General features: G+C 49.7%; 1 protein-coding gene across 3 annotated transcripts in view; it reads right to left on the bottom strand.

The window, feature by feature from the left end:
* ATL3 (atlastin GTPase 3) overlaps positions 1-14,870 on the bottom strand; it is a 56,452-nt gene that overhangs the window by 16,161 nt on the left and 25,421 nt on the right. For all 3 annotated transcript variants that reach the window (XM_008274336.4, XM_051833087.2, XM_051833088.2), the window contains exons 4-6: positions 14,608-14,712; positions 13,315-13,365; positions 1,655-1,711 (exon numbers count right to left, since the gene is read on the bottom strand). In XM_008274336.4, coding sequence (XP_008272558.3) covers positions 1,655-1,711; positions 13,315-13,365; positions 14,608-14,712 — 213 coding nt within the window. The remainder of the gene's footprint in view (positions 1-1,654; positions 1,712-13,314; positions 13,366-14,607; positions 14,713-14,870) is intronic.

Below are 14,870 nucleotides of genomic sequence, written 5' to 3'. Positions count from 1 at the left end.
TGGCTCCTGGCTTCGACCTGGCCCAGCCCTGATCGTTGCAGCCATTTGGAGAGTAAACCAGCAGATGGAAGATCTCTCTCTCTCCACGTCCTCCCTCCCCCACCCCCCACTTTTTTTTTTTTAAAGATTTATCTATTTGAAAGAGTTACACAGAAATATCCCAGTCCAAAGCCAGGAGCTAGGAGCATCTTTCAGGACTCCCACATGCAGGCAGGGGCCCAAGCACTTGGGCCATCCTCCGCTGCTTTCCCATGCACACCAGCAGGGAGCTGCATTGAAAGTGGAGCAGCAAGGATTCAAATGGTGCCCATACGGCACCACAGGTGGCAGATTTACCAGCTACACCAAAACACTGGCCCCGAACTCTGCCTTTCAAATAAATAACATACATCTAAAAAAAATTATTGTTTGGAAGGCAGAGTTACATGGATGTGGGGGGAGATGAGGAGGGAGAGAGAGAGGCAGAAAGAGAATATTCCATCTGCTGGTTCACTCCTCGAGTGGCTGCCAACGGCCAGGGCTGGGCCAGACTGAAGACCAGGAGCTTCATCTGTGTCTCCCACCTGGGTGGCAGGGGCCCAAGCACTTAGGCCCTCCTCTGCTGCTTCCCCAGACACACCAGCAGGGAGCTGGATAGGAAGTGGAGCAGTGAACTGATGCCCACTGGGGATGCCAGTGTTGTAGGTAGCAGGCAACCCACTCTGCCACAATGCCGGCCCCGGGATCTACCTACTTTGTAATGGCTTAGAAACTTCAAACACCGGAAGGACAAGTGCAAGCCAATGTAAGGCCAGCGTATCCAGTCTGTTCTTTTTGTTCGCACAGGTTAACAGGAGCAGAAGGAAGACACTGATGAGGAGATACTCAGCTTGGTGCTCGGCCCTGAGGGTGAGAACGCATAGTGCAGAGGACAAGAGAGAAGACAGCGCAGCCCACACACTGGGTCACAATACCAGACCCGAAGTTAACGTCAAAGAGGAAAAGGATGGGGCTGATGCCGCGGCGAAGTGGGCTGAGCCACTGCCTGCAGCACCAGCATCCTATATGGGCCAGGTTCGAGTCCCAGCTGCTCCACTTCCGAGCCAGCTCCCTGCAGATGGCCTGGGAAAGCAGTGGAAGGTGGCCAAGCTTGGGTCCCTGAACCTGCACACGAGAAGCAGAGGAAGCTCCTGGCTCCAGAGCGGCCAAGCTTCGGCCCTGGTGGCCATTTGGGGCACGAACCAGCAGATGGAAGACCTTTCTGTCTCTCCCTCTCTCTGTAACTTCTAACTCACAGATAAATAAAAATTTTTGAAATAAATTTTAAAAAAGGGAGTAACACATCCTCAAAGCACCGCTCATCTTTGGGGTCAGCACACACTTGCTGTAAGGGGCTGTGTGATAAGCACCGCTCAGCTCTGCGGTGGTGAGCAGAAACAGCCCGGGCGGGACTCCCACACATGCAATGGGCACAGCTTAGCCCCATGAGAACCCAGCGACGGACACTGACGTCTCGGTTTCGGATCACTGACACATCCAATAAAGTATTATTCTCTTTTTCCCGCTTTTTCAACTGTTTAAAAATATTAAAACCATGCTTCACCCATAGCTCATATGAAAACAGGCGGCAGGCCAGATCTGGCCTGGGAACTAAATCCCAGAGTTAATGTTTTACCTGGAAAGGCTTCTGGAAAATTTCATCCATTGCCAGGCGGCCATACTCTGTGAAGAGCTATAAAAAAAAAAAAAAAAAAATGATGGTTTGCAACGCAAAACTACTTAAATGCCTCTGTGGTTATTCTTTAGCCAAGTATTCGGTTAACAGACTGGACACTGCTTCCATGAGACATAAGTTCAGCTTCTAAACACCACAGGCACCATGAACCCCGACATCCGCTTGGCTACTGCCCTCGCACAGCCCACATCCCGGTTTGCCAGCGAATCCAGAATCCAACTGCACGCTCCTTCCACAAGGCCTGACATACTGCAGGAGCCTCCTAAGGGCCCTCCGTGCCGACTCTCGATACAGCAGCATGGTTAGGCCCCACACTGCTTCTACTCAAAACCTTGCAATCTCATCCAGGACAAAGGCCAGTCCTGGGGCAGGCGTCTGGCACAGGGATTCCTCTGCTGCTTGGGGCCTGTGCATCTCATATTCCATTGCCTGGGTTTGAGTCCCTGCTCTGTTCCCAATCCCAGCTTCCTGCTACTGTGCACCATGGGAAACAGCAGGTGATGGTTCAAGGGGTGTCAGCCATCCACGTGGGAGACCCAGATGAGTTCCAAGATCTTGGCTTTGGCCTGGCCAGCCCTGGTTGTTGTGAGCATTTGGGGAGTGAACCAGCAGGTGGAAAGATCTTTCTCTCTCTGTCTCTGCCTTTTAAATGAAATAAATAACAAAATTAAAAAAACAGATTAAAAAGCCAGTCCTACAGTGTGATCCAGCCACACTGGGCCTCCCTGCAGATCCTCAAACACTGGGCACTGTGCCTCAGGGCCTCCGCCTGGCTCCTGATGTCCTACTGACCAGCTGCGTCACCTCTTAGTCTTTACTCAAACGGCTCCTCCTCAGTGAAGACATCTGCGTAAAAAGTGGATCACTAAACCCTGGAACCCCCACAAGACTGGTTTAGGCCCTGACGCAACGGAATGGCCTCTGTAAGACCAGGGTTCACACGGACGTTCACCTCTGTTTCTTCATGGAGCCTCTCTAACGATAACGAAGCAAAGCTTGGAGTTATAAACTCACAGGACAGAGAGGCTGGCAAGCACTGTGAGGGCACACAAGAGCAATTAAAGACATCCTGAATGGAAAGCAAACAAACGACAACTGCCCAGGGTTTTGGCTTTTCCTACACTGCTAAGAAATCTGGGAGAAGCAGGAGCCAACAGGAAACTAACAGATTCTCTCAGCAGAGTCCCTGGTAGGCTCAGAAAACACAAGCACACAGCTACCTTGCAGGAGGGGCACGGCAGAGGGGCTGGAATGAAGGAAGTATCTGGAAGTCTTTATAGAGCACACCAACACTGCCAGATCCCCACCCTCATCCCACCTGCTTCCTGCTCCCGGACAGGAAGTAGACCGCCCGTGTTACCAGGGACGCCACGAGCCAAGGTTCCTGTCTTCCCATAAGAGTTTCAGGGGCCTGAGTCATGGCGTAACAGGTTAAGCCACTGCATGCAATGCCAGCATCCCATATGGGAGCCAGGTTCAAGTCCCAGCTGCTCCACTTCAACCCAGTTCCTTGCTAAGGAACTGAGCAAAGCAGTGAAAGATACCTCAAGTGTTTGGGCCCCTGAACCCACGTGGGAGACCCAGAAGAAGCTCTTGGTTCCTGGCTTCGGCCTGGCTTAGCCCCAGCCATTGGCAGCCACTTGAGGAGTGAAGCAGCAAATGGAAGATTCTCTCGCGCGCGCGCGCTCCTCTCTCCCCTCTCCTCCATCCCTCCCTTTCTGTGTAACTCTTTGAAATAAATAAATCTTAAGAAAAAGGAATTTCGGAAGTGAGGAAGCAAGCCAGTGATGCTTAAGGAAGAGAACACACCTGAGAGGCACCTCGGCCAAGAACTGAGCACACGGTCTGCATCCGTCCGGGTTACTGATGGGTATGGGCACACCTGCCCCTGCCGTTTCTTCCCCCCCACTTCACGTATGAGGTGTTGCAGGGTGGAGGAGGGTGTTCCGGGCGTGAGATTGGGGAAGCTCCTCCAGGGCCTTCATGAGCGCAGTGTTACCAGACCACACAGCCCCCTGGTGCCAGGCTGGGAGGATTCCCTGGAACCCCCACAAGACTATGGACACAGCAGGATCTGCGATGTGTAACTGCCCAGCTGTTGCCAAGGCACACGTCTTCGTTCCTTCACTCGTCCAACAGCACGAACTACCGTGTTTGTTCCTCCGGCCCCTCTCACACACACAGGCTGACGCCTACTTTCCTACCCAACACCTGGAGGATAAACCATAAAAAATCTAGCCCCAGATACCAAACTCAGCTGAGGTTCGCAGTACGTCCCCTACCTTCCTGGAAGCAAGTGCTTAAGTCAAAGTACAGAGACTGAACCAGGAGACACCTTAGCTCCCTTCAGCTGACAGCCCAAGAGTCCAGGTCTGCAAATGCAACAGACGAGCCTCAGAATCGTGCCCCACTGCCGCACGGAGATCCAGTCCAGGACCCAAGGCCACTCTTCTACCAAAGCTCAACTGCTTAGCGGCCCACTCTATGTGCACAGCCATGGACCACAAACCTTTGAGGAAGCCTCAGGCAGAAAAAACAAACAAACAAAAAAACTGAAGGGCATCTGTTTAAGGATTTATTTAATTGAAAGGAAGAGATACAGAGAGACAAGAAGAAGGAAAGAGAGAGAGAAAGAATCTTCCATCCACTCATTCAATCCCCAAATCACCAAAATGGCTAGGGTTGAGATAGGCCAAAGCCAGGAGCCAGGAGCTTCTCCCAGGTCTCTCACATGGGTGCAGGGGCCCAAGTACTTGGGCCATCCTCCACAGCTTTTCCCAGGTGCATTAGCAGGGAGAGGGACAGGAAGTGGAGCAGCCAGGACTCAAACTGTTGCCCATGTGGGATGCAGGCACTGCAGGCAGAGGCTGAACCTTCTACGCCATAACACCAGCACCCAGAGCTTCATCTTGTACCACCGCTGTCATTTTCTTTCCCTGCACTGTCTCTGGTCTCTTGTACACTACTGTGTGTAAACTGTTAAACCTTGTTTTCCCTTTTGTGTAAGTGGCCTCTCCCACTCCTCCACTTCTTCCTCCTCCCATCTTTTCTTTCTTTTCTTCTTTCTCTCCTTCACTACCTCCCTCCTTCCCAGTTTCTACTCTTTGTATCTTCATTCAACCTACTAGGGAAATTTTCTCCAATGTGTGTGTGTGTATATATATACATATATATATATATTATAAGATTTGTTTTATTTATTTGGAAGGCAGAGTTAAGGGGGGTGGAAGGTCTAGATATCTTCCATCCACTGGTTCATGCCCCAAATGGCCACAAATAGCCACTCCAGGGCTGGGCCAGGCCTAAGCCAGGAGCCAGGAACTCCACCAAGTCTCCGATGGGGGTGGCAGGAGTCCAGGTACTTGGGCATCTTCTGCTGCTTTCCCAGGCACAGTATCCAGGAGCTGGACTGAAAGCGCAGCGGCCTAGATGCACACCAGCACTCTGACATGCGATGCTGGCACCACAGACAGCGGCTTTACCCTCTGCACCACAATGCCAGTTCCTCCAACGTATATTCTAACTCTTCCTCCACTGAATTTTCCATGTTTGCTGTTATAATTTCCAGGATCTCTATTTTAGTCTCCATATGTTGCTTTTTAACATAATCCAGTTACTATATCTCAGTTTAAGCAATTCACAATACCTCATCTTTCAGATTTGCATTTACAAAGGATGGAGAAAAACTCCACGTATAAATGCATTATTGGCCAGTGCCGCGGCTCACTAGGCTAATCCTCCGCCTGCGGCGCCGGCACACCGGGTTCTAGTCCCGGTTGGGGCCCCGGATTCTGTCCCGGCTGCTCCTCTTCCAGGCCAGCTCTCTGCTGTAGCCAGGGAGTGCAGTGGAGGATGGCCCAAGTGCTTGGGCCCTGCACCCCATGGGAGACCAGGAGAAGCACCTGGCTCCTGGCTTTGGATCAGCGCGGTGCGCTGGCCACAGCGCGCCAGCCACAGTGGCCATCGGGGGATAAACCAACGGAAAAAGGAAGACCTTTCTCTCTGTCTCTCTCTCACTGTCCACTCTGCCTGTCAAAAAAAAAAAAAATTTTTTTTTCATGCCAAGATCTTATAGGCTTCAGAGAAACAAAACGGTTGGGTAAAAAGGTTCTGGAATCCAATAATCCAGGACTCTGGCACCAACACTTGGAGGCTGGAAGACAGTGAGGCAACGCCTTCACAACTTTTTTTTAAATATTTATTTTGTTTATTTGAAAGGCAGAGTTACAGAAAGAGAGAGGAGAAACTGAGAGCAAGAGAGATCTTCCATCTGCTGATTCAGTCCCCAAATGGCCGCAACAGCCTGGGCTGGGCCAGGCCAAAGCCAGGAGCCAGGAGCTTCTTCCAGGTCTCCCACATGGGTGCAAGGGCCCAAGCACTTGAGCCATCCTCCACTGCCTCCCCAGGCACATTAGCCAAGAACTGGATCAGATATGGAACAGCAGGGACTAGAGCAGGCGCCCATATGGGATGATGGTGTCGCAGGCTACGACACAACACCAGCCCCAGTGCCTTTATGACTCTAACAGAAAATTATCTCCATTCAATAATTCTTAGGTAATATTAAGATATTCTCGGGGGGGGGGTGGGGGCAGCATTGTGGCACAGTGGGTTAAGTGCTGCCTGTGATGCCAGTATGGGTGCTCATTCCTGTCTTTGCTCCACTTCCAATCCAGCTACTTCCTAATGTGTCTGGGAAAACAGAAGAAGATATCCCAAGTCCTTGGGTCCCCGAAACCAGGTGGGAGACTCAGAAGGAGTTCCAGGTTCCTGGCTTCAGCCTGGCCCAGCCCTGGCCATTGTAGCCATTTGGGGAGGATGCAAGATCTCCCTCTCTCCCTTTCTCTCTAACTCTGCCTTTCAAATAAATAAATAAACCTTAAAAAAAAAAAAGATTCTAAGATCTGCAAGAGTTATCTCCCATTCATCCTTTCTCAGGAACCTACTGGAGAATGAGAATGAACAAGGCATGAAAAAACAAAAGAACAAGTGGGATCCCACTGAAGCATGAAGTGAAAAGCTGCTGCAAGAGCATGGCAGACAGCAGACTCATAGAATGACAACCACTTTATATAACACCCTGACCTCAGAATCAGCCCTTAAGGCATTCTGGTCTGGCTGAAAAGCCCAGAGGGCATTTCAGGCATGGAAAGCCAGGATACTGTGGCAAAAATGTCCTACATGAAGGACCTCGGTGTGTAAGACCCCAGTGGAAAGAAGTGGTCATCAAAGAAGGAGGTACTTTTCTCCGAAGGGAGGAGAAAACTTCCACTTTGCTTATGGCCTTGTCTAAATACTGATAGAGTTTGTGGATTCAAAAGGCTTCCATAGTCTAGGCAGCTCATGTCAAGAGCCTCAGGGGATATATATAAGAGTGTTAACTTAAATTTTTTTTTTTATTTTGACAGGCAGAGTGGACAGTGAGAGAGAGAGAGACAGAGAGAAAGGTCTTCCTTTTGCCGTTGGTTCACCCTCCAATGGCTGCCGCGGCCGGCGCGCTGCGGCCAGCGCACCACGCTGATCCGATGGCAGGAGCCAGGTGCTTCTCCTGGTCTCCCATGGGGTGCAGGGCCCAAGCACTTGGGCCATCCTCCACTGCACTCCCTGGCCACAGCAGAGAGCTGGCCTGGAAGAGGGGCAACCGAGACAGAATCCGGTGCCCCGACCGGGACTAGAACCCGGTGTGCCGGCGCCGCAAGGCGGAGGATTAGCCTAGTGAGCCGCGGCGCTGGCCAAGTGTTAAATTAACAACGAGTCACTGCACACTAACTTCCAATGCAGGACCTCTGTCCTTAAAGAATTGTATTATAATTACATCTAAGTGATCGCAAAAGATGTATCATTCCTGGGTACTTCTTAAAGTTAATTAAGTTTCTAAAAAAAAAAAAAAAAAGTGAAATTAACTTCAAGATGCAATGACTTTGAACAGCCCTTGTCCTGACTGTTGAGGAACAGTTGTGTGTGTGTGTGTGTGTGTGTGTGTGTGTACACAAATTGTGGAACTCTTTACTTAATATAGAGTTGGTCTTCTGTGTATAAAGTTAATCAAAAATGGATCTTAGAGAATGGGACTGGGAATGGGAGAGGGAGGAGAAGAGGTGGGAGAGAGGATGGGAGGGAGGGCAGGTATGGTGGGAAGAATCACTATATTCCTAAAGTTGTATTTATGAAATGCATGAAGTTTGTATTCCTTAAATAAAAGGTTTGGGGGGGGGGCAAAAAAAAAAGAAAAACAACTGCATAAAAAAATAAAGTTTCTTTTGTTGTTTTACAAATAAAGAAAGAGACCTACATCTGGCCAAAAAAAAAAAAAAAAAAAAAAAAGAGTGAGGCAGAGATGACAGCTGCACACCAGCCTAGAAGAGGCTCCAATGGCAGCGGAAGAGCACAGCAGAACCTCAAGGACTAAGAGCTGAGAAGTGTCAGGAGCTATCAGTTTGTAGATGCTCTAGTGACCAGCATATAGGAACCTAAACTGAAATGAAAAAGGAATAAAGGTAATTTCAAGAAATGCAATCGTAGCTCACAATAAGCCTCAGCTGTGAGGAACATGCACACACACAGACACACACACACATACACACACACACCTGTACCATACGGTTAGCATGATTTTTTTTTATTTTTTATCTTTTATTTAATGAATATAAATTTCCAAAGTACGACTCATGGGTTACAATGGCTTCCCCCCCCCATACCGTCCCTCCCACCCACAACCCTCCCCTTTCCCACTCCCTCTCCCCTTCCATTCACATCAAGATTCATTTTCGATTATCTTAATATACAGAAGATCAGCTTAGTATACCTTAAGTAAGGATTTCAACAGTTTGCTCCCACACAGAAACATAAAGTGAAAAATAATAGATGATTTTTTTTAAATGATGATGAAATCAGATCAGTCCTATTGTCATGTTTAATCCCAGTGAGAGTCAAGTTGGGAATTGATAATTTCTTTTTTTTTTTTTTTTTTACAGAAGATCAGTTTAGTGTACATTAAGTAAAGATTTCAATCGTTTGCACCCCCATAGAAACACAAAGTGAAATATACTGTTTGAGTACTCATTATAGCATTAAGCCTCAGTGTACAGCACATTAAGGACAGAGATCCTACATGAGGAGTAAGTACACAGTGACTCCTGTTGTTGACTTTACAAATTGACACTCCTGTCTATGGCATCAGTAATCTCCCTATGCTCCAGTCATGAGTTTCCAAGGCTATGGAAGCCCCTTGAGTTCTCCGACTCTTATCTTGTTTAGACACGGTCATAGTCAAAGTGGAGGTTCTCTCCTCCCTTCAGAGAAAGGCACCTCCCTCTTTGAAGACCTGTTCTTTCCACTGGGATCTCACTCCCAGAGATCTTTTTGCCAGAGTGTCTTGGCTTTCCATGCCTGAAATACTCTCATGGGCTTTTCAGCCAGAAGCATGATTTTTTTTAACCAAAACTTGTGATACAATGATTGGAAGAATGAGGGGAAGGAAACTGAGTGAAGAGTGGAGAACCAGAGAGCCGAGTCTGGGGTGGACACTGGCCTGGCGGCTAAGGCACCACCTGGGACGCTCACATCCCAGATCAGGATGCTGGGTTTGTACTTGGCCCCACTCCTGACTCCAGCTTCCCAGTAATGCAGACCCCGGGAAGCAGCAGGACAAAGTAGTCAAAGGGGCTGAGTGCCCGCCACCCCTGCGGGAGACCTGGACTGACTTCCAAGCTCCCGGCTTCAGCCTGGCCCAGCACTGGCCCAGCACGCATGTGAGGAGTGAAGCAGCGGATGGAAGACAGCTCGCTCACTCGCTCGCTCTCTCGCGCTCTCTCCCCCTTCCTCCCTCCCTCTCTCTCTTCCTTTCAAATAAATAATAAATTTAAGTAAAGTTCAAAAGAAAACCTGCTTTTCACATATGTAATGTGTGATGGGTACCTAACTAGGTTAATTTTTAAGATTTTTGTGGATTTCCAGACACACAGACAGCATATTCTCCTTTGTAGCATTTGTAAGTATGCAGTTGCTGGGTCGGCCATCAGCCCTGTCGACTAAGACACGCCCTTTGGCCATGAAGTCCAGTCATTTAACGTGAGTAAACCTCCAGTTCGCAAATCCACCACATCTATCGCCCCTGTTTCCACCAGTGAATGCCCTAATGGTAGCCACACCCCTCGCCCCAGCCCTGCAGTCCATGGCACTGTCACTCATGTGATGCACCAGCTCCCATCCCCGCCCCCAGATACTCCCACTATAACATCTGCAACTTCAGGCTGACGGAGAAGAAACTCTGCTATATTCCCAGCCACTTCTCTGATCGCTGCTTCTACCTCTTTGACTAAAACTTGAGGGAGCAATTTTCCTTGCTAACATCTTAAGCAGTGGCTGTTAGTCTCTCCCAGAATCCTTGTATCTCAGGACCACAAAGTGCGGCTGTGACTGTGTCCTTCCCTTTGTCACTTCTACACCACCCTTCCCCACTGTGATGTAAAAAGCCCTACTCTGTAGGGTCTGTGCTGTTCTGTATGACCTCCTTCCCGCACTTCCTGCCGTCTTCCTGCCAACCATTGTGCCTTCTCACCCACCAAGCCCCAGGCTTCTCCTCTGTCCAAGGCACCGCCACTCAATCCCTGCCTGGCAACTCCTCGCCATGTCACCTCTGGCAATCTCCACATCATGGACTCTGTCACCCGTAACTGTTCCACCTCCGAAGTCACAAATTTAAGCATTTTATTCTAAAACCTCTTTTTAAAAAACTATTAAACTGGCCGGTGCCATGGCTCACTTGGCTAATCCTCCACCTGTGGCACCGGCACCCCGGGTTCTAGTCCCAGTTGGGACGCTGGATTCTGTTCCGGCTGCTCCTCTTCCAGTTCAGTTCTCTGCTGTGGCCTGGGAAGGCAGTGGAGGATGGCCCAGGTGCTTGGGCCCTGCACCCACATGGGAGACCAGGAGGAAGCACCTGGCTCCTGGCTTCGGATCGGCGCAGCGCGCCAGCCACAGTGCACCGGCCGTAGCAGCCATTTTGGGGGTGAATCAATGGAAGGAAGACCTTTCTCTCTGTCTCTCTCTCTGTCTAACTCTGCCTGGCAAAAAAAAAAAAAAAAAAAAAAAAAAAAAACACCACTATTAAACTAGGGGCTAGTGTTGTGGTGCAGCAGGTTAAGCTGCTGTCTGCAGTGCCAGCATCCCATGTGGATGTGGGTTCGAGTCCCAGCTGCTCCGTCTGCTCCATTTCTGACCTAGCTCCCTGACAATGTGCCTGGGAAAACAGTGGAGGCTGGCCCAAGAACTTGGGCCTCTGAGCCCATCTGGGAGACCCGGAAGAAGCTCCTAGCTCCTGGCTTCAGCCTGGTGCAGCCCTGGTCATTGCAGCATTTGGGGAGTGAACCAGCTGATGGACAATCTCTCTCTCTTTCTCTCTATCCCTCTCTCTCTTTCCCTCTCTCCCCCCATCACTTTGCCTTTCAAATAAATAAATCTTTAAAAGAGAGAGTGATGACTCCACAATGTGAAACATGGTTCTTAGAGAGGAGAGACTGGAAACACTAAGGTCAGTGGGAAAGCTATCCTAAGATCACATACGAGGGAATCCTTCCAAGAACTACGAGACTGTGGAGGACAAAAAGAATCAGGACAGGCTGGTGCTGAAACGAGTACGGGAAAGGTACGCTTAGACACGAGCAATCAGAGGGTGGAGCTCTCGAGAACAGTATCAAAGGAAAATCCTGTAACTGTGTCATCATTTCCTTACCACCTGTTTAGGGCGAAATGTCTCCTGCAAAAAAATATGGTGACATCCTCACACCCAGCACCCAAGAACAAGACCTTATTTGGAAGGAAACATGCTCGTCATGAGTTGAAGACAAGGTCGCTGGGGTGGGCCCTCCTCCAGCATGACTGGCGTCCTCACAAGAAAACAAAAACACAGAAAGGAGAATGACACAGAACGACACGGAGGGAAGCCAGTGGCCCTGTGAAGACAGAAGCGGAGCCCCGAGGGCTGCAACTGCAAGCTGAGGACGGCCAAAGGTGCCAGCAGCTACCAGAAGCCAGGCCGTGGCAAGAAGAGATTTTACCCCCCAGGCTTCAGACAGCACGGCCTGTCGACCCCTTTATGTGCGGCTTCTGGCCTCACACCCGGGAGACCAACCACTTCTGTTGTTTTCAGGCCCTTGTCCATTCAGCACCTCAGGTGAGAGGTGAGAACGTGAGAGCTGTGTCTACTGCAGACAACTCTAACCCGGGATCTCTTCCTCACACTGGGTAGGCACGCAAACAATGTGTGAAAGGAAGGAGCTTAGAAGGTACATTTCCGTGGCTCGCTGACCAACTAAGCTTTGCTGGAATGCTTCATGGGGCAACCATTCTCAACCGCTGCGCCAGGAGGCTGACACTGAACCACTGATGGTGAGTACAAGCTACTGCTCTTAGAGCAGCACTGAGGCCAAAGCTTAAAAATCACCTTCTTTGGTTTTTTTAAAGGAACACAGGGACTGGTGTCACAGGTAAAACTGCCACCTATAGTGCCAGCACCCCACATGGTGCTGGTTCTAGTCCCAGCTGCTCCACTTCCAATCCAGCTCCCTGGTAATGGCCTGTGAAAACAGTAGAAAATGGTGCAAGTCCTCAGGCCCCTGTACCCACGTGGGAGACCCTGAAGAAGCTCCTGGCTCCTGACTTCAGACCTGCCCAGCTCTGGCCATTGCAGCCATTTGGGGAGTGAACCGGCAGATGGAAGAATTCTCTGTCCCTTCCTCTCTCTCTCTCTCTCTCTCTGAAATACTGCCTTTCAAATAAATAAATAAATCTTTAAAAATAAAATAAAGGAATACAAAATACACTAAGCCGAGGAAACCCCTACAGTGAGGACAGCCACAGTCACTTGGTGCCGATGTGTTTCCTGGGGGTGCACAGGAGAGGCGGTCTCAGGAGCACTGCAGGACTGCACCCAGCCCTGGGCTCCCTCTGAGGGGTTTTGCAGGACAAACAGGTGAGAACCAGGGCTACAGAGAACGGAAGTCACGTGACAGCAATAACAAGGGCCCTCAGGTACCACGAACATTCTGCTCTCCGGGCCTCTGACCAATCCCCACCTCCTCGCTTACCTCACCTCCCCGGTTTACCACCACAGCTCCATGACCAGTCTCCCTGAGCGCACCCTTACCACCCGCCACCCCAAAATCCAAACACAGCAGCCAGAATGTGGGGTAACATCAACCCTTCCCGGCTCCAAGCCCTGTGCTGTCCCGACCTCCCCGCCGCTCCGACTGCATCGCTTGGCCCCTTCCGTCACTCGCACTGGCCTCCTCGCCGTTCCCTGGTCCTGAAGGGAAGGCCACTCCAGCTCGGGGCCTTTCTTCCTGCTGCTCGGCACCCCCAACAACAGATCCGAGGACTTACTCCTGCACTGTCTCTGCCATCTGCCCTAATCAGTCAGGGCTTCTCTGACCACCCCAGCGCCACACCAGCAAAACGAGCGTGGGATTACCACGAACCGGAAACCTGCATCCACATTTCAATCTCCTGATAAAAACTACTCGGTTCTAAATTTTTTCTTAACTTTAAAACTTTTCAAAATTATATAGTACGGTGTTACAATTCTGATGAGACATACACACCTGCAGCTGCTGAAGGTCATCTTCCTGAATGTTCTGGGACAAATTGTAGATCTAGAAAGCAAAATTCCACATTGATACGACTGGCCGATTTCTGACATCTGAATTAAGCCTAGGGCACTGAATAGAAGCTCTGCACAATGAAAGACGTGCACATGAGAACATACTAGAACCATTACTTTGAAAACGTAACAGTCACATTATCTGTATCTTGGAAAACTATGTACAAAAGGTTGAAATTGCAAAATTCTTCCTTAACAGTTTTTTTTTAAGAGTTTTAGGAGCTCTGTTTCTTTTCTTTTAAAGATTTATTTGAAGGACAGAGTTACAGAGAGAGGTAGAGACAGAGAGAGAGAGGTCTTTCATCCGCTGGTTCACTCCCCAGATGGCCACAACAGCCGAAGCTGTGCTGATCCGAAGCCAGGAACGTCTTCTGGGTCTCCCATGTGGGTGCAGGGGCCCAAGGACTTGGGCCATCTTCCACTGCTTTCCCAGGCCATAGCAGAGAACTGGATCGGAAGAGGAGCAGCCGGGACTAGAACCGGCGCCCATATGGGATGCCGGCACTTCAGGCCAGGGATTTAACCCGCTGTGCCACAGCGCCGGCCCCTCTTCCTTAACAGTTTAAAATATGGTTTTCTGGGGCTGACCCGGCAGCCTAGTGGGTTAAATGGCTGCCTGCAATGTAGCAGAGCACCAGAGTGCAGGCTGCTCCATTTCAGATCCAGCTTCCTACTGAAGGCAATGGAGGATGGCCCAAGTACTTGGACCCCTGCCACCCACATGGGAGACAGGATGGAGTTTCAGGCTCCTGGCTTCAGCAGGGCCCAGCCCCAGCCACTGCAGCCATGTGGGGAGTAAACCAGAAGATAGAAGCGTGCGCGCATACGCGTGCTCTCTCTCTCTCTCTCTCTCTCTCTCTCTCTCTCCCCCCCTTTGCCCATCTCTCCCTTTCTCTCTGTAATTCTGCCTTTCAAATAAATCTTAAAAAACAGAATAAAGAAAATATCACATTCCTAAGTTTTCTAAGTAGTTTTCCAAATCTACACTTCCATGTGATTTATTTCTATTTTTACTTTTCACACATTTCTTGGAGCATTTTATATATAATTACGATCAAAGTGGAAAGACAGTTCAGCTCCTTCTGGAGCTTCTAAGAGCGTAACTTCCTCCTGAAGTCTAGAAAGAGCGTTCACATTTGACCCCAGGGCTCGTGAACAGAACAGTAGCTGAAACTCGGCATCTGGCTTTGGCTTATTCCCCTCGCAAACACTTTTCCAAGTCACGTAACTTTACCTGGACAGAACTAGTCATGGTACTCAGAGCAAAGATGGTGGCACAGTCTTTCACAGTCGACTGGCTGTCAAATGCCCCCTGGGTATCCATCAGAACAACGGCAACCTGAAACACAGGAAAATACAAGCAGAAGACATTACTGTGAGAAGGGGGAAATGTGAGGAGAAATCTACACGTACAGGTAACGTCTGTAGGAGCCTTAAGCTCCTGCTTGTGGGTTCTATCAGAAAAGGCTGTGACCAGAGCACCTTGCAGCCGACACC

This window comes from Oryctolagus cuniculus, chromosome 1, assembly GCF_964237555.1.
Source record: "Oryctolagus cuniculus chromosome 1, mOryCun1.1, whole genome shotgun sequence".
Lineage (NCBI taxonomy): Eukaryota > Metazoa > Chordata > Mammalia > Lagomorpha > Leporidae > Oryctolagus > Oryctolagus cuniculus.
Note: the sequence above shows the minus strand (reverse complement) of the source record. Positions and strands in the feature narration are given on the sequence as shown.